This window comes from Panicum virgatum, chromosome 7K, assembly GCF_016808335.1.
Source record: "Panicum virgatum strain AP13 chromosome 7K, P.virgatum_v5, whole genome shotgun sequence".
In the NCBI taxonomy this organism is placed as follows: Eukaryota; Viridiplantae; Streptophyta; class Magnoliopsida; order Poales; family Poaceae; genus Panicum; species Panicum virgatum.
The window spans coordinates 32,579,752-32,590,985 of record NC_053142.1 but is presented as its reverse complement, the minus strand read 5'-3'; the positions used below and the strand labels follow the sequence as shown (position 1 = coordinate 32,590,985).

General features: G+C 47.0%; 2 protein-coding genes across 4 annotated transcripts; both read left to right on the top strand.

Annotated features, from left to right (window-relative positions):
* Window positions 1-1,053: 1,053 nt before the first annotated feature.
* Window positions 1,054-5,326, top strand: LOC120641021 (protein PSK SIMULATOR 1-like). Of its 2 annotated transcripts, XM_039916974.1 has the most exons (13): window positions 1,054-1,801; window positions 1,923-2,239; window positions 2,489-2,814; window positions 2,905-2,997; window positions 3,082-3,172; window positions 3,268-3,358; window positions 3,566-3,663; window positions 3,748-3,817; window positions 3,893-3,996; window positions 4,304-4,420; window positions 4,493-4,569; window positions 4,663-4,704; window positions 4,801-5,326. In XM_039916974.1, the coding sequence occupies exons 1-13, from the start codon at window positions 1,780-1,782 to the stop codon at window positions 5,015-5,017; spliced, it is 1,665 nt and encodes a 554-aa protein (XP_039772908.1). In that variant the 5' UTR covers window positions 1,054-1,779; the 3' UTR covers window positions 5,018-5,326. The 2 variants fall into 2 exon arrangements, with proteins under 2 accessions (XP_039772908.1, XP_039772909.1); XM_039916975.1 differs by lacking the exon at window positions 4,304-4,420 and having other exon boundaries at window positions 1,219-1,801.
* Window positions 5,327-6,264: 938 nt separating this feature from the next.
* On the top strand, window positions 6,265-11,017 carry LOC120641020. Of its 2 annotated transcripts, XM_039916973.1 has the most exons (5): window positions 6,265-6,538; window positions 6,634-6,740; window positions 6,978-7,927; window positions 7,958-10,156; window positions 10,353-11,017. In XM_039916973.1, the coding sequence occupies exons 2-5, from the start codon at window positions 6,729-6,731 to the stop codon at window positions 10,354-10,356; spliced, it is 3,165 nt and encodes a 1,054-aa protein (XP_039772907.1). In that variant the 5' UTR covers window positions 6,265-6,538; window positions 6,634-6,728; the 3' UTR covers window positions 10,357-11,017. The 2 variants fall into 2 exon arrangements, with proteins under 2 accessions (XP_039772907.1, XP_039772906.1); XM_039916972.1 differs by having other exon boundaries at window positions 6,266-6,538; window positions 6,978-10,156.
* The last annotated feature ends 217 nt before the right edge of the window (window positions 11,018-11,234 follow it).

The following is an 11,234-nucleotide window of genomic DNA, read 5'->3' as shown; positions in this document are numbered from 1 at the left end:
GGGTAGTGACTTGAAGATTGGAGTGGCCCACAGCAACGCAGCATGTTGGCTGAAGGAGGAAGAAGATGTTTGTAATGAGCAGTGACAGTGTCCAAGTAGACAGCCTAATTTAAATTTTGGCCCAATCCACAATTGAAACCTCTTGATAATCTGCTTCAAAATACCAGGCCGCATGCTATCTTTGCTCAAGGCGACTTGCCTCGGCAAGCACCACGCTCGTATGCCGGGCACCGCGGCGGCTGCTGCCTTGACGCCGGCCTAGGCCTAGTGGCTGGTGCAGCTGCCTCGACCGCTGGCCAGCTACCAGCTTACCCTACACGACTGCATTGCATAACGATTTGGTGGAGGGGAGCCGTGGCGGTGGCGATGATGATATATGGGCAGGGCGGCTGCTTGGCGCTGCCTCAGAACGTGTGGCAGCGCGCTTGCACCCGCAATGGCTAAATACAAAGAAGAACCTGCTGGTTTTTGAGTGATGCGGGAGAGTTCGATTTGGTGGTCTCGAGAGCAAATACTCGTCCATACTTTTGATTCAATCTGAAGCATAATTCTGCCCCACCTAAAATTTGAGGCGAGCTCCGTCACTGTGAACATATGTACGCAAATCCTACCCCTAATATTGATAAAGTCACCATAAGTGCCTACGTCGCTTACTATTGAAAAACAACACCGTTAAATTTTAGAAAATTCGCATCGAAAAATTGAATTTAAGATCTAAATTTTGAGATGCTATTGAGATTTCTATAACCACGAGCCTTTTCGTCGACCGGTTACACCAGATATATAATATTAATTGATGGCACGGCACCATGATCACGATCACAGGAGGAGATCGTTTCGGACCCGTTCAATAATGGGGTACTAAACGCTCACGAGTTTTTTTCAACCCAAAAATTAAACCCAACGCAGCCTCGGCACCAAGAACGTGACCCCCACTCCGCAGCTGTCAGCAGCAGCAGGTGAGCTGAAATGAAAAGCGACCCGGATTCACCACCAGGCACCAGCCAAGCCTAGCCAGCAACAGCAAGGGCCGGGCCGGCCCGCCGGCCAGCCAGCCAGAGCCAACAAATCCTCGCGACCTCGCCCCATGCCGGCCGGGTCCGGCGGCGACCCGGCGCGCAGGTGGCGTCTCCGAGCGACCGCGCACGCGCGCGCGCCCATAAAAAAAATCGCGGTCAGCGCGTGGACTCGGCAGCTGGGAGACGGATCGATCGGTCGAAGCGGCGGCACCCTGCCTGCCTCCCTGTCGCCCCTGTCGTGTCCGGTTGGCGCCCGAGCGGAAAAGGCAGGAGAAAATACTCTACTCGTCCCGGGGAGGAAAGAAACCGCCGCTTCCTCTTCTCCCGTCTCCCTCCTCCGGCTCCAGATCCCGGTTCTCAAGGACAGCCAATTCCTAGGGCCTCGTCCTCTCCTCGCCCGGTTGTGTTTGTCAATCGTCGCTTGCTCTCGGGGAGATTGTAAAAATTCCATCTTTTGGTTTGCTCGTCTGCCGGATTTCTTGCTGGCGCGATTTTTTCTCCAACCTGCGTACAGGGGGGGTTTCGGTTGGCGCGGTTGGCTCGTCATTTTCCTGCAACTTCTTTTCGGTCCTTGCGCCATCTTTCCAGCGGCCCCCGTTGACTCGGGCGGCATTCCGTCGAGCACCTTCCGCGCGGCGCCCGGGTGGCGTGGGGGATCTGCGGATGCCTTCGTGGTCCGTTGTGTGAACGGGCGGCGCTTCTTGGTTCATCGGGAGCGTTCGTTGATGCCGGTCTCGTCGTGGGAGCAGGTGCCTAGCGGATGGACTGCAACAGCTGCTACGGTATGCGCGCTACATGCTTCCTGTTCCCTTTTTTCTAAAAAAAAATCCAATTCTTTGTAAAGGTAGACTGGACTAGAGTAGTTGGAGAAATTTGCTCATGGTGGTGCCTACTGTTTTGCAGTTCTGAATTCAAGAAGGTTTGTTGGTATCGCCGATGCCAGCTTCGAGGATGCTGCAGATGGCATCAGCGAATTCAGTGACAGGATGAGTGCTGCACACAAGCAGAAGGTTAAGGGCGTTGAAGAAACCATGGAGATTGCGGAGAACCATGAGTTGGCTTGGGATTCTAATCGGTTCTCATTCGAGGATGATGATGATTTCCTTCTTCCCGGGAACAGTAAGTTGGACGTCATGACATCAGGGGAGACAGCTCCATCTGGCAAAATGGAGTTGTCTGAGCCGAGGATAGACAGGTCTAGAAGTGTTGGAACAAGCAAGGCAAGTGGTGGACAAAATTTAATGGATTTGCATTTCGCGTACAGTGATATTTAGCTTGCGTACAGTGATATTTAGCTGCATCAATGACAGACAGACACTTTTTTCGTACTTCTTAGCTGTGATTCATATTTTTGCTGACTAGCCTCTTACCAGGAAAATGATTTGGTCTATGCTGCATAACTTTTACCTTATCAGCATTACTAAAATGTGAAATGGTATGTGTCTGAAAGCCTTGACGTTTCTTAGCAGGCTCCTAGACTGGGCTCTGTGCTTGGGACAGCCAGCATGGCTGGATTTGGCAAAGCAGTGGACATTTTAGACACATTAGGATCCCTGGTGACGACCTTCAGCCCAGATGGTGGCTTCATTTCTAGATCAAAGAACAAAGGGTGCAAGATATCAATTCTTGCTTTTGAGGTTGCCAACACAATACTTAAAGGTGCCAGTATTATGCAATCTCTCTCGGAAGACACTGTTACGTACTTCAAACGAGTCGTGCTTCCTTCTGAAGGTGTACAGAGTTTGGTTTCCAGTGACATGAGTGAGTTGATGCGAATTGCAGCTAATGACAAAAGGTACACATGATGATTTTTATCAATTACCATAGTGAATTTCTGATCACCTTTGACCAATAGCTGTTTGTGACCTCTGGCTAATATTTGCAGGGAAGAGCTGAAAATATTTTCCCAAGAGGTTATCAGGTTTGGCAACCGTTGCAAAGATCCCCAGTGGCATAATCTGGACCGCTATTTTTTCAAGTAAGCATTTATATTATTTGACAGGAAGCAATGAGTTATACAAATGAGTTTTTTTTTTTACTATCTTGTTCATTTGGTGTCTAGTTTAGAATCCGAAAGTGCACCCCAGAAGCAACTGAAAGAAACAGCCAAAGCAGAGATGCAAAAGTTGATGACTCTTGTTCAACGTACAACTGTGAGCACTGGATGTTCTCTGAAGTAATCTTTTGAGGCCTCGAGGGACAATTTTTTATCTTCTTGATTATTTAAATTTCTTCTTTCTTTTTGCAGGATTTGTACCATGAGCTTCATGCATTAGATAGATTTGAGCAAGAATACAACTCTAAGTTAAAGGGAAAGGATACAGAGAGATTTGAAAAAGGTACGAGGACTATCTACACCATTTTCTGAACAGATAGATTGTAGAATGTGTCTATAACCTAAAAGAAAAGGGATTGTGGAAGCTAAGGAAAAGAAATTTCTCTTGTCATTAGTCTTCCTTTTAAGTGTCCAAATCCATTCATTATGACTGTAGCTGTAGTTCTTTGAGCCTTTGATACTCGAAGTTTATAATCAAATTATTTTGCAGGAGATAATATTCAAATTGTGAGACTGGAGTTGAAGACCCAAAGGAGCTACGTGGAGAGCTTGAAGAAAAGATCTCTCTGGTCCAAGACGTTGGAAGAAGTAAGTAGCTTTTTTGCTGTAGAATTTGCATGTATGCTATGTGACCTACCCTATATTGCTTATGACATAAATTTGTCATGATAGGTGGTCGAGAAGCTTGTAGAAATCGTGCATTACTTACATTTTGAGATCAACAGTACTTTTGGATCTTCTGGTATTTTCATGGCTCAATGTCTCCTTTTAAATCAGTCAAATTTACTGCCAGCTGATCCTTGTAATGCATTTGTAGATGGATTTGCTTTGAGTGCTGAATCAACTGCGAGCTGTCAAAGGCTAGGACCTGCTGGGCTGGCATTACATTATGCAAACATTATCATTCAGATCTATAGCATTGTAAGTTTCTTCTCATTATTTTTGTTCACTGAGCTCAGGTTCTGAGTTATTTGCTTGCTTTTGCCATCGTATCATATATATCAATAAAATATTATGATATTCATACTTGCACCTTGTCATCATATTGTATTCAAAACTTCTTGTTTCTTTACATATGACTTCGCTTAATGGATAACTGGATCTTATCCGAAAACAAAGGATAAATCTTCCGAGTATAATAATTGCTGAGTGAACGAATTTCAGCAATTTTCACTAGCTGCTAGTGAACTTTTGAAGGCAGAACATTAAACAGTTTTTTGGGCTATAGGTTTCTCGATCAGGTTATGTACCATCAAACACAAGAGAGGCCCTCTACCAGGGGCTGCCACCAAGGGTCAAATCGGCTCTACCAAATAGATTAAAAACTTCCTTAGTGCCTCAGGAGGTAATACAGCCAGAGAACAAATGAACCACATCACCAAAGTTTGCGCATTCTGATCCCTGAATTCTGCTGCAGCTCACCATTGATGATATAAGGGTTCAAATGGAGAAATCATTGAAATGGCTTGTTCCTATGGCCGTCAATACCACCTGGTACTATAGCTTGTTTACATCGAACCAATTGTTTTAAGGTTGATTCAGTTATATTGAGATTTATGCATCTACTGCCTCTTATGCTTACTTCAGTGCCCGAGGCTTCTTGAGGTTTAGCGAATGGGCTAAGTCGGGGTAAGATGACTATTTTCCACTAGTCTTTTTAACGCACTTACTTAGGGAATGACAGTTGTCGGAGATCTGACATTCCCTTTGCCTTCAATACTCCAGGACTGACAGGGTCGGGAGACGACCAGGTCAAGCAGATCCAATCGAGACGCTCTACCATGCCGACAAGGCAAGGACCGAGGATCACATCCTGGATTTAGTCGTTTGGCTTCACCACCTTGTCAACCAGAGTAACCACCACCTTGTCAACCAGAGTAACCGGCCAGCAACGCAAAAGACCACTGACCTGCCGTTACATCTAACCAAAAGTGCGAAATGATCATGGCTGTTATCTGAAAATACCATTTTTCTGAGTACTCAGCAAATTCACCAAGATCTTGTGATCCAGTTCATTGGTTGATTTCGTCTTTGAGGACGTGCGTTTTTCATATGTCCACAGATACAATCGGGCATGCTCACATCAGCTGAGTAGGTCTAGGATAAGAATAGCTTTGTTGCTTTGACCTGTTGTATATATATTCAAGTGCAGTTGCGATAACCACATTGTACGATTGGAAACGTACATGTGTATATGCAGATGTGATAGTTACAAATGCTGATCATATGGATGAGCGACATAATTTGCTGAGGCGTAAACTGTAAAATCATAAACTGCACACTCGATTTTCAACGGTCACTCTCAGGTGTTAGCCAACACGAAAGGACTCTTACAAGTACTCCCTCCGTCTAGATGTTCAACACCATTGTTTTTTATACGACCTTGGCCATTTGTCTTATTTAAAAGAGTAAATTGCATTCACCGTATAACAACTTGTATGGTCGTCACTGTGGTCCAACAAATTGCAAAATATGCAAATGGATACACAAACTTGTAAGATATGTGCATGTACGGTCACATAATACACTAGAGCGTATTATGCCACATTTTGAATAGATACTTGATCATATAGTTTTACATTTAGTACACAATGTTTACATCCTATCCAAACTAAAATTTTCGTATACGATTTGGGCCGGCATGTCCTGGTCTCGTAGAGTAGTTCAAGAACAATTGACAGCATAATTAGGATCACACAGGGGCGGATCTAGCGTGGGGGCTGGGGGTGCACCAGCCCCCCTACGTGCTTGCACATCAAGGAAAAATAGGGGAGGAATGAGGGGAAGAAGAAGAGAAGAAAGAAGGAGAGGGGGGCTGGAGGAGGAAGAAGGATGTCAGCCCCCCCTGTCCATGAATCCTGGATCCGCCACTGATCACACGAACTGGGTAGTCCATGAGACCTCGTTCAAGAAGAATTGACAACAGACTAATGATTTTACTAGGCGAGCACAACGGTTATCTGTCCCTTCCCCACGCGCGCCCACACAAAAAAGACACAAGAAAAAGAAAAAGATTTGGCAATCTCTTCTTTGAACAAAGGAAAAATTTCTGCTGCTCTTTACCGGGCCATCCATGACTGTCTTTAACACAAATTACAGCTACCACCGACCATCTTCCAAAAAGCAGAGAGGAACTATCCGTTGCTTTGGAATAAAGACAAGGGAGAATGATTTGCTTGCTGTGAGAAGCAACGCACCCAGCAAGCAAAACGTACATGGAGGAAGCCAGCCAGCAAGCAAGGAACCATGCGTTGTGCAGAGAAAGGAACATAGCTGCCGACCGCCGTGGTGCCTCACAACAGTTAACACTACACTCCTAAGTCCTGCCGCCCTCCGCCTCGCGATTGCATTTCCTGCCGGCCCCTGTTCGATCTGAGGGCGAGCACTCATCAATGGAATGATGGGTTAGATCGACGCGCCTTCCGTTAATTAATTCCTCCATGGTCTTTGGAGTTTGGAACAGGTGTGTGGTCCTCTTTACTCGCATTATTTGCTCCCTTGGAAATACTACTCGTAGTACTGTACCGCGCTGCTCGTTTACAGTAATGCTGTGCGCAGGTGTTGATCGAACCAGCGAATTCATGGGTTAGATCGGCGTTCGTGCGCGTATTTCCTGTCTGTTGTTGGTCTTCTAAGGCAAGAGGGATCTCATCATGGAAAGATGGGTACGACACTACTGTAATTCATGCGACTCAAGCATTGGCACATCTAATTGAAACAGTTTTGCAGAAGCCAGTGCACTCTGCTAGCTGCTGGTTTATTCATGCTCGAACATCCTAATTTGATTCGTATATATATCTCATTCATGCACACGACCAGAGCATATGCATTCGTATTGGATTGAAGCTGCAACGGATTAATATAATGTAGCCTCATTTTGCTTCCTCCTAACTCCACTGCAGTATATTGGCGAAAGAGATGTTGATGGCGCCAGAAAGGAGATACTTGAGCGTATCCGGCACGAGAGTGACAAAAAGGTCTTCTATTTTAATGGTTGGAGTGGCTTTGGGGCGGCGCCTGTTCTCAGATCCATAGAGCAAGAACTTCGGTCAATCAAAGCCAAGAAAAATCCTTCAAGACTATGCTTTGACACAATAATTTACATAGATTGCTCAGCATGGGAAAGTAGAAGGGTGATGCAGAGGAAAATCGCAGAGGAGCTAAAACTAGACCCTGAAACAGTGCTGGCCACGTTTGACAAGCAGGATGAAGAGGATGACTTCAATGGTGTGGACCTTGGCTCTAGGGATGTGATTCCTAGTGTTTCGCAAGTGATTTACCAAACCCTGGATAAAAGAAAATTTGTGATGGTTTTCCTTAATGGAAGTGATGATGAGGTTGATTTACATAAGTTTGGTATTATCGCTGATGATTATTGCGACCACGTAATAGTATGGGCATTCAAAAGACGGTCTTTGACTATACATGAACACCGTGATGAGATATCAAGCAAGCTAAGATACACCCACCTTTTTCTCTATGATTATTTGTCAGATAACCAATTAAGTACTTCAGAGTTTCATGCACTGCTGCATGAAGAAGCAGCTAACATAGTTGCTCGCCACCCATGGATGCAAGGCGTCGATCCAACAATGGTAATGGAGTGTTGCCTGTACGAGTTGTTCTTGCAATATAGTTTTCACAGGGCCACGGGATTTGATTGGGTGGCTCATTCTCCAAACTACTGGATGTGTGATGGGATAATTAAGAGAGATGGAACAAGGGAGATTACTGATGCATTGCATCAGGAAATACATTGGGAGTGTGATGATACTTCTCTGTTTGATGAAGTGTTTGAAAAACTCATGGAAGACCCAGAGGCTCCATTTTTGGTGGTCAAGAAGGATGGTATTTCTTACTCTAGAGAGAGCCCATGTTGTCGTTGGATTTGTATGACCTCAAAGAATCTGACAATACAAGAAGATACAAAAGCTATATTGGAAAGGGCATCGTCTTTATTCGTAGCACTTGACAAGTCTGAGAACCCACAAGACTCACCAAATGTGTTTCTTAAACACTGCTGCAACCTTGGCGTGCTAATTCTCTCTCATTGCAGCTTCAGTTTTATGTCACCTCCTTTCCTCCAGTGTGAGGGATTGAGATTCCTCGGATTGGATCACTGCACACATGACAACAGAAGTGAAGGTGCAGGGAACAATGCAAACTGGGTGTGTCTACAAAGCCTATGGGTGCTTGACTTACGTTACACAGAATGGGATGCTATCTTATCTGAAGAAAATATGGATATCATGACTAACCTCAGGGAGCTAAATATTGAGGGATTCATGTGTTGTCAGTTAATAAGTGGTAGATTACAGGGAAGGTTGCGTTACCTCCAAAAGCTTCGGATAATCAAACCCACTCATAAAGCAGAGACGACATCAAAAGATTGCAACAACTCATTCGTGGACAAAATAGATCTGGAAATACTTGATTTGTCAGGTAACAGAGACATGGAAAATCTGCCAGCAAACTTATCAATGGCAAAGAGCCTCCAGATGCTTATCCTTGATGGTTGCGACGGGTTAGAGAATGTTGCTGTGCCAGACGGGCTTCCCTCTTCCCTAAGATCATTTAGTTTTGATGGATATGGACCGGCGACCAAATGGATGTCATCCTTTAAGCTGCCCCAAGAATTTTCCGAACCGAAGCAGCCGCATGATGCAGATAAAAGAGATGCCAAAACCTCCAAGATATCCCTACAAGGCTGCACGCAATTGGAGAATTTGTTTGTACGCGGACTACCTAATCTTGTGGAGCTAGACCTCTCAGGAAGTGCAATCAAGGTACTTGACCTCAAAACTATGGTGGTAGATGTCCCAGAACTCAAGCGGCTCTTTTTGCTAGGTTGTGAGAACCTCCGTGCAATAATTTGGGGATCATCAGATGAGCTAAAGCTGGAAGAGGTGTGCATAGACACACGAGCTAAGAGGACACTTGGACTTACTCGGCCGTCCCTTGCCCAGCATAAGCATTTCCGCTTGCAGTTGCATGCTGTTCTCGCAGACGCGAGGCTCGGCAGGTCCTTGTTTCGCCTGCTGTATGATCAATATTATTCGATTGCAAGAGATATTTATTTCAATATCCATGTCACCTCTTCAGTTGAGTACGGTGGGGGTGTTGGGCTCGAAACGACAATCAAGGAGAAGACTGCAGGACCTAGTGATGGTCCCCAGCACCATGTTCTAGCGAGTCCGTATGGTGATGTAACCACCAAGATCGGCAACAATAATGTCCCAATGCTGGTGTTTCCACAGCCCCCGGCTCAACGGTCAGATCATCATATTGAGATTAGTAACGAGAGCCGAAGCTTGGGTACTGAACTGGGGGCAGGTGGCCGTACTTTAGGTTGGCTAACAATACGCTACGCCGAATCCCTGCACGTCCATGATGCCGCAACCAGCAGTAGCATGCCCTCGGGATACTGGGATCGCCTTATGTGGTGCCACGTGGAGAGGTGCCCCAACTTGGATACCATCTTCCCTGGAATCCCTGCAGAGGCGTTCGGTGGACATCAACTACAGACCATCTGGGCATCAGATCTCCAGATGGCCCGATGCATTTGGAGCCAAGGTGTCAGAGGCCACTATGCTTCCTTCCAAAATCTGCAGCACCTGCACCTGCGTTCCTGCCCGAGGCTCCAGTTCGCGCTGCCGGTGTGGGTCCCCTCCTTCCCCAGCCTGAAGACCCTCCACATCATCCACTGCGGCGACCTCACGCACGTCTTCGTGCTGGACGAAAAGTACCCGGAGGAGATAGTCGCCCGCGGCGTACCGTTCCCGAAGCTGACCACCATCCACCTGCACGACCTGCCGAAGCTGCGGCAGATATCTGAGGTCAAGATGCTCGCGCCGGCGCTCAAGACCATCAGGATAAGGGGGTGTTTCGGCCTGCGCCGGCTGCCGGTCTTGCAGGGCCGCGAGCCCGGCGTGAAGAGGCCGGCCGTGGAGATGGAGAAGGACGTGTGGGACGCGCTGGAGTGGGACGGGCTCGCCGCCGGCCACCACCCCAGCCTCTTCGAGCCGCCCGTGCACTCGCGCTACTACAGGATGAGGCGCCTCCTCAGGGGCACCGTTCTCAGGTACGCACACGGCACACTGCTCTGTAGTCTGCTGTACACCAAGTGTACATTGGTGAAACATTTTTTTTAATGGTTACGTTGGTGAAGTGTAATATGTTCTATTTGTAGGAATAAAATAGGCTCTCTTTCATTCTTCCTATCGACTGCATACTCATCACTTGCCATTTTATGACTCTCTGCCTCTCACATTGTCTAGGTGAATCCTGAACCGTGCGTCCACACTACTGCCGCTGCTGCCACGGGAGATGGGAGACTCGTTCGCCCTCTACGATGGACGCTGGTCGGGCAGGATTGCTGGCTTGCTGTGATGATACTGATGATGCTGCTGCAGGCTGCACAGCTGCCTTTGGTTGTGTTTGTTGTTGACAAGGGCAGGGGCCTCAGGTTGGCTTCCTGCTTGCGCTGCGCCGTCGATGGCCGAGTTGGCCTAGCGGTTGCCAAGTGCTTTGGAATAAAAATGCCACCGGGCTTTCTGCCTGCGCGCGTGTTGCGCTCAGACGGTCAGACACCGGCCGGCGTGTGTGCTCGAGTCGAGTGTGTGGCTTGCGATTGGATCCGAGACAATGAAGCAGCAGCAGTAGCTGGGTCTGGGTGTGTGCTGCTCAACTGCTGTGTGCGTGTGTTTGATGTTGTGTGGCTTGATGAGTGCCTGCTACTCCGTTTGAAACGGAGTGGTGAGCTAATAAGCAGCAGCTGCGTGTGTGCACGCGCGCAGGCGCCTGTTGTGGATGCACTGAGTTTGCTTGCTATGTAATGTTTGATGAACCAAGAGACAGCTGGTTTGTGTGCCTGATGCTGGCTGCTGTGATTTGTGAACCATTTATTGAGCTTCAATATATGGTGTTTGTGGTGTGTGCATTATTCTTGCGACAATCAGCTGCCATGCATCTGTTTCCACTTGGGACATGTTTTGGCATAGCCATCAACAGAAGAATTAGCTTGTGATGCGAGACTGAAGTGCCACAATTCTGATGAATTCTTAATTTTGCTCGAGTAAGGAGACAGGTTTTGTTTTCATGTCTGTGCCATGCATGCAGAATCCTTGCGTGCATGCTCTGTTTCTTCTTGATCCGCAATT

Coding starts and splice junctions, on each gene's coding strand:
- LOC120641021 (XM_039916974.1), top strand. CDS start 1,780: ATGGACTGCAACAGCTGCTACG. Junction 3,997..4,303: donor TCATTCAGATCTATAGCATT/GTAAGTTTCTTC, acceptor TTTGGGCTATAG/GTTTCTCGATCAGGTTATGT. Junction 4,570..4,662: donor ATGGCCGTCAATACCACCTG/GTACTATAGCTT, acceptor TGCTTACTTCAG/TGCCCGAGGCTTCTTGAGGT.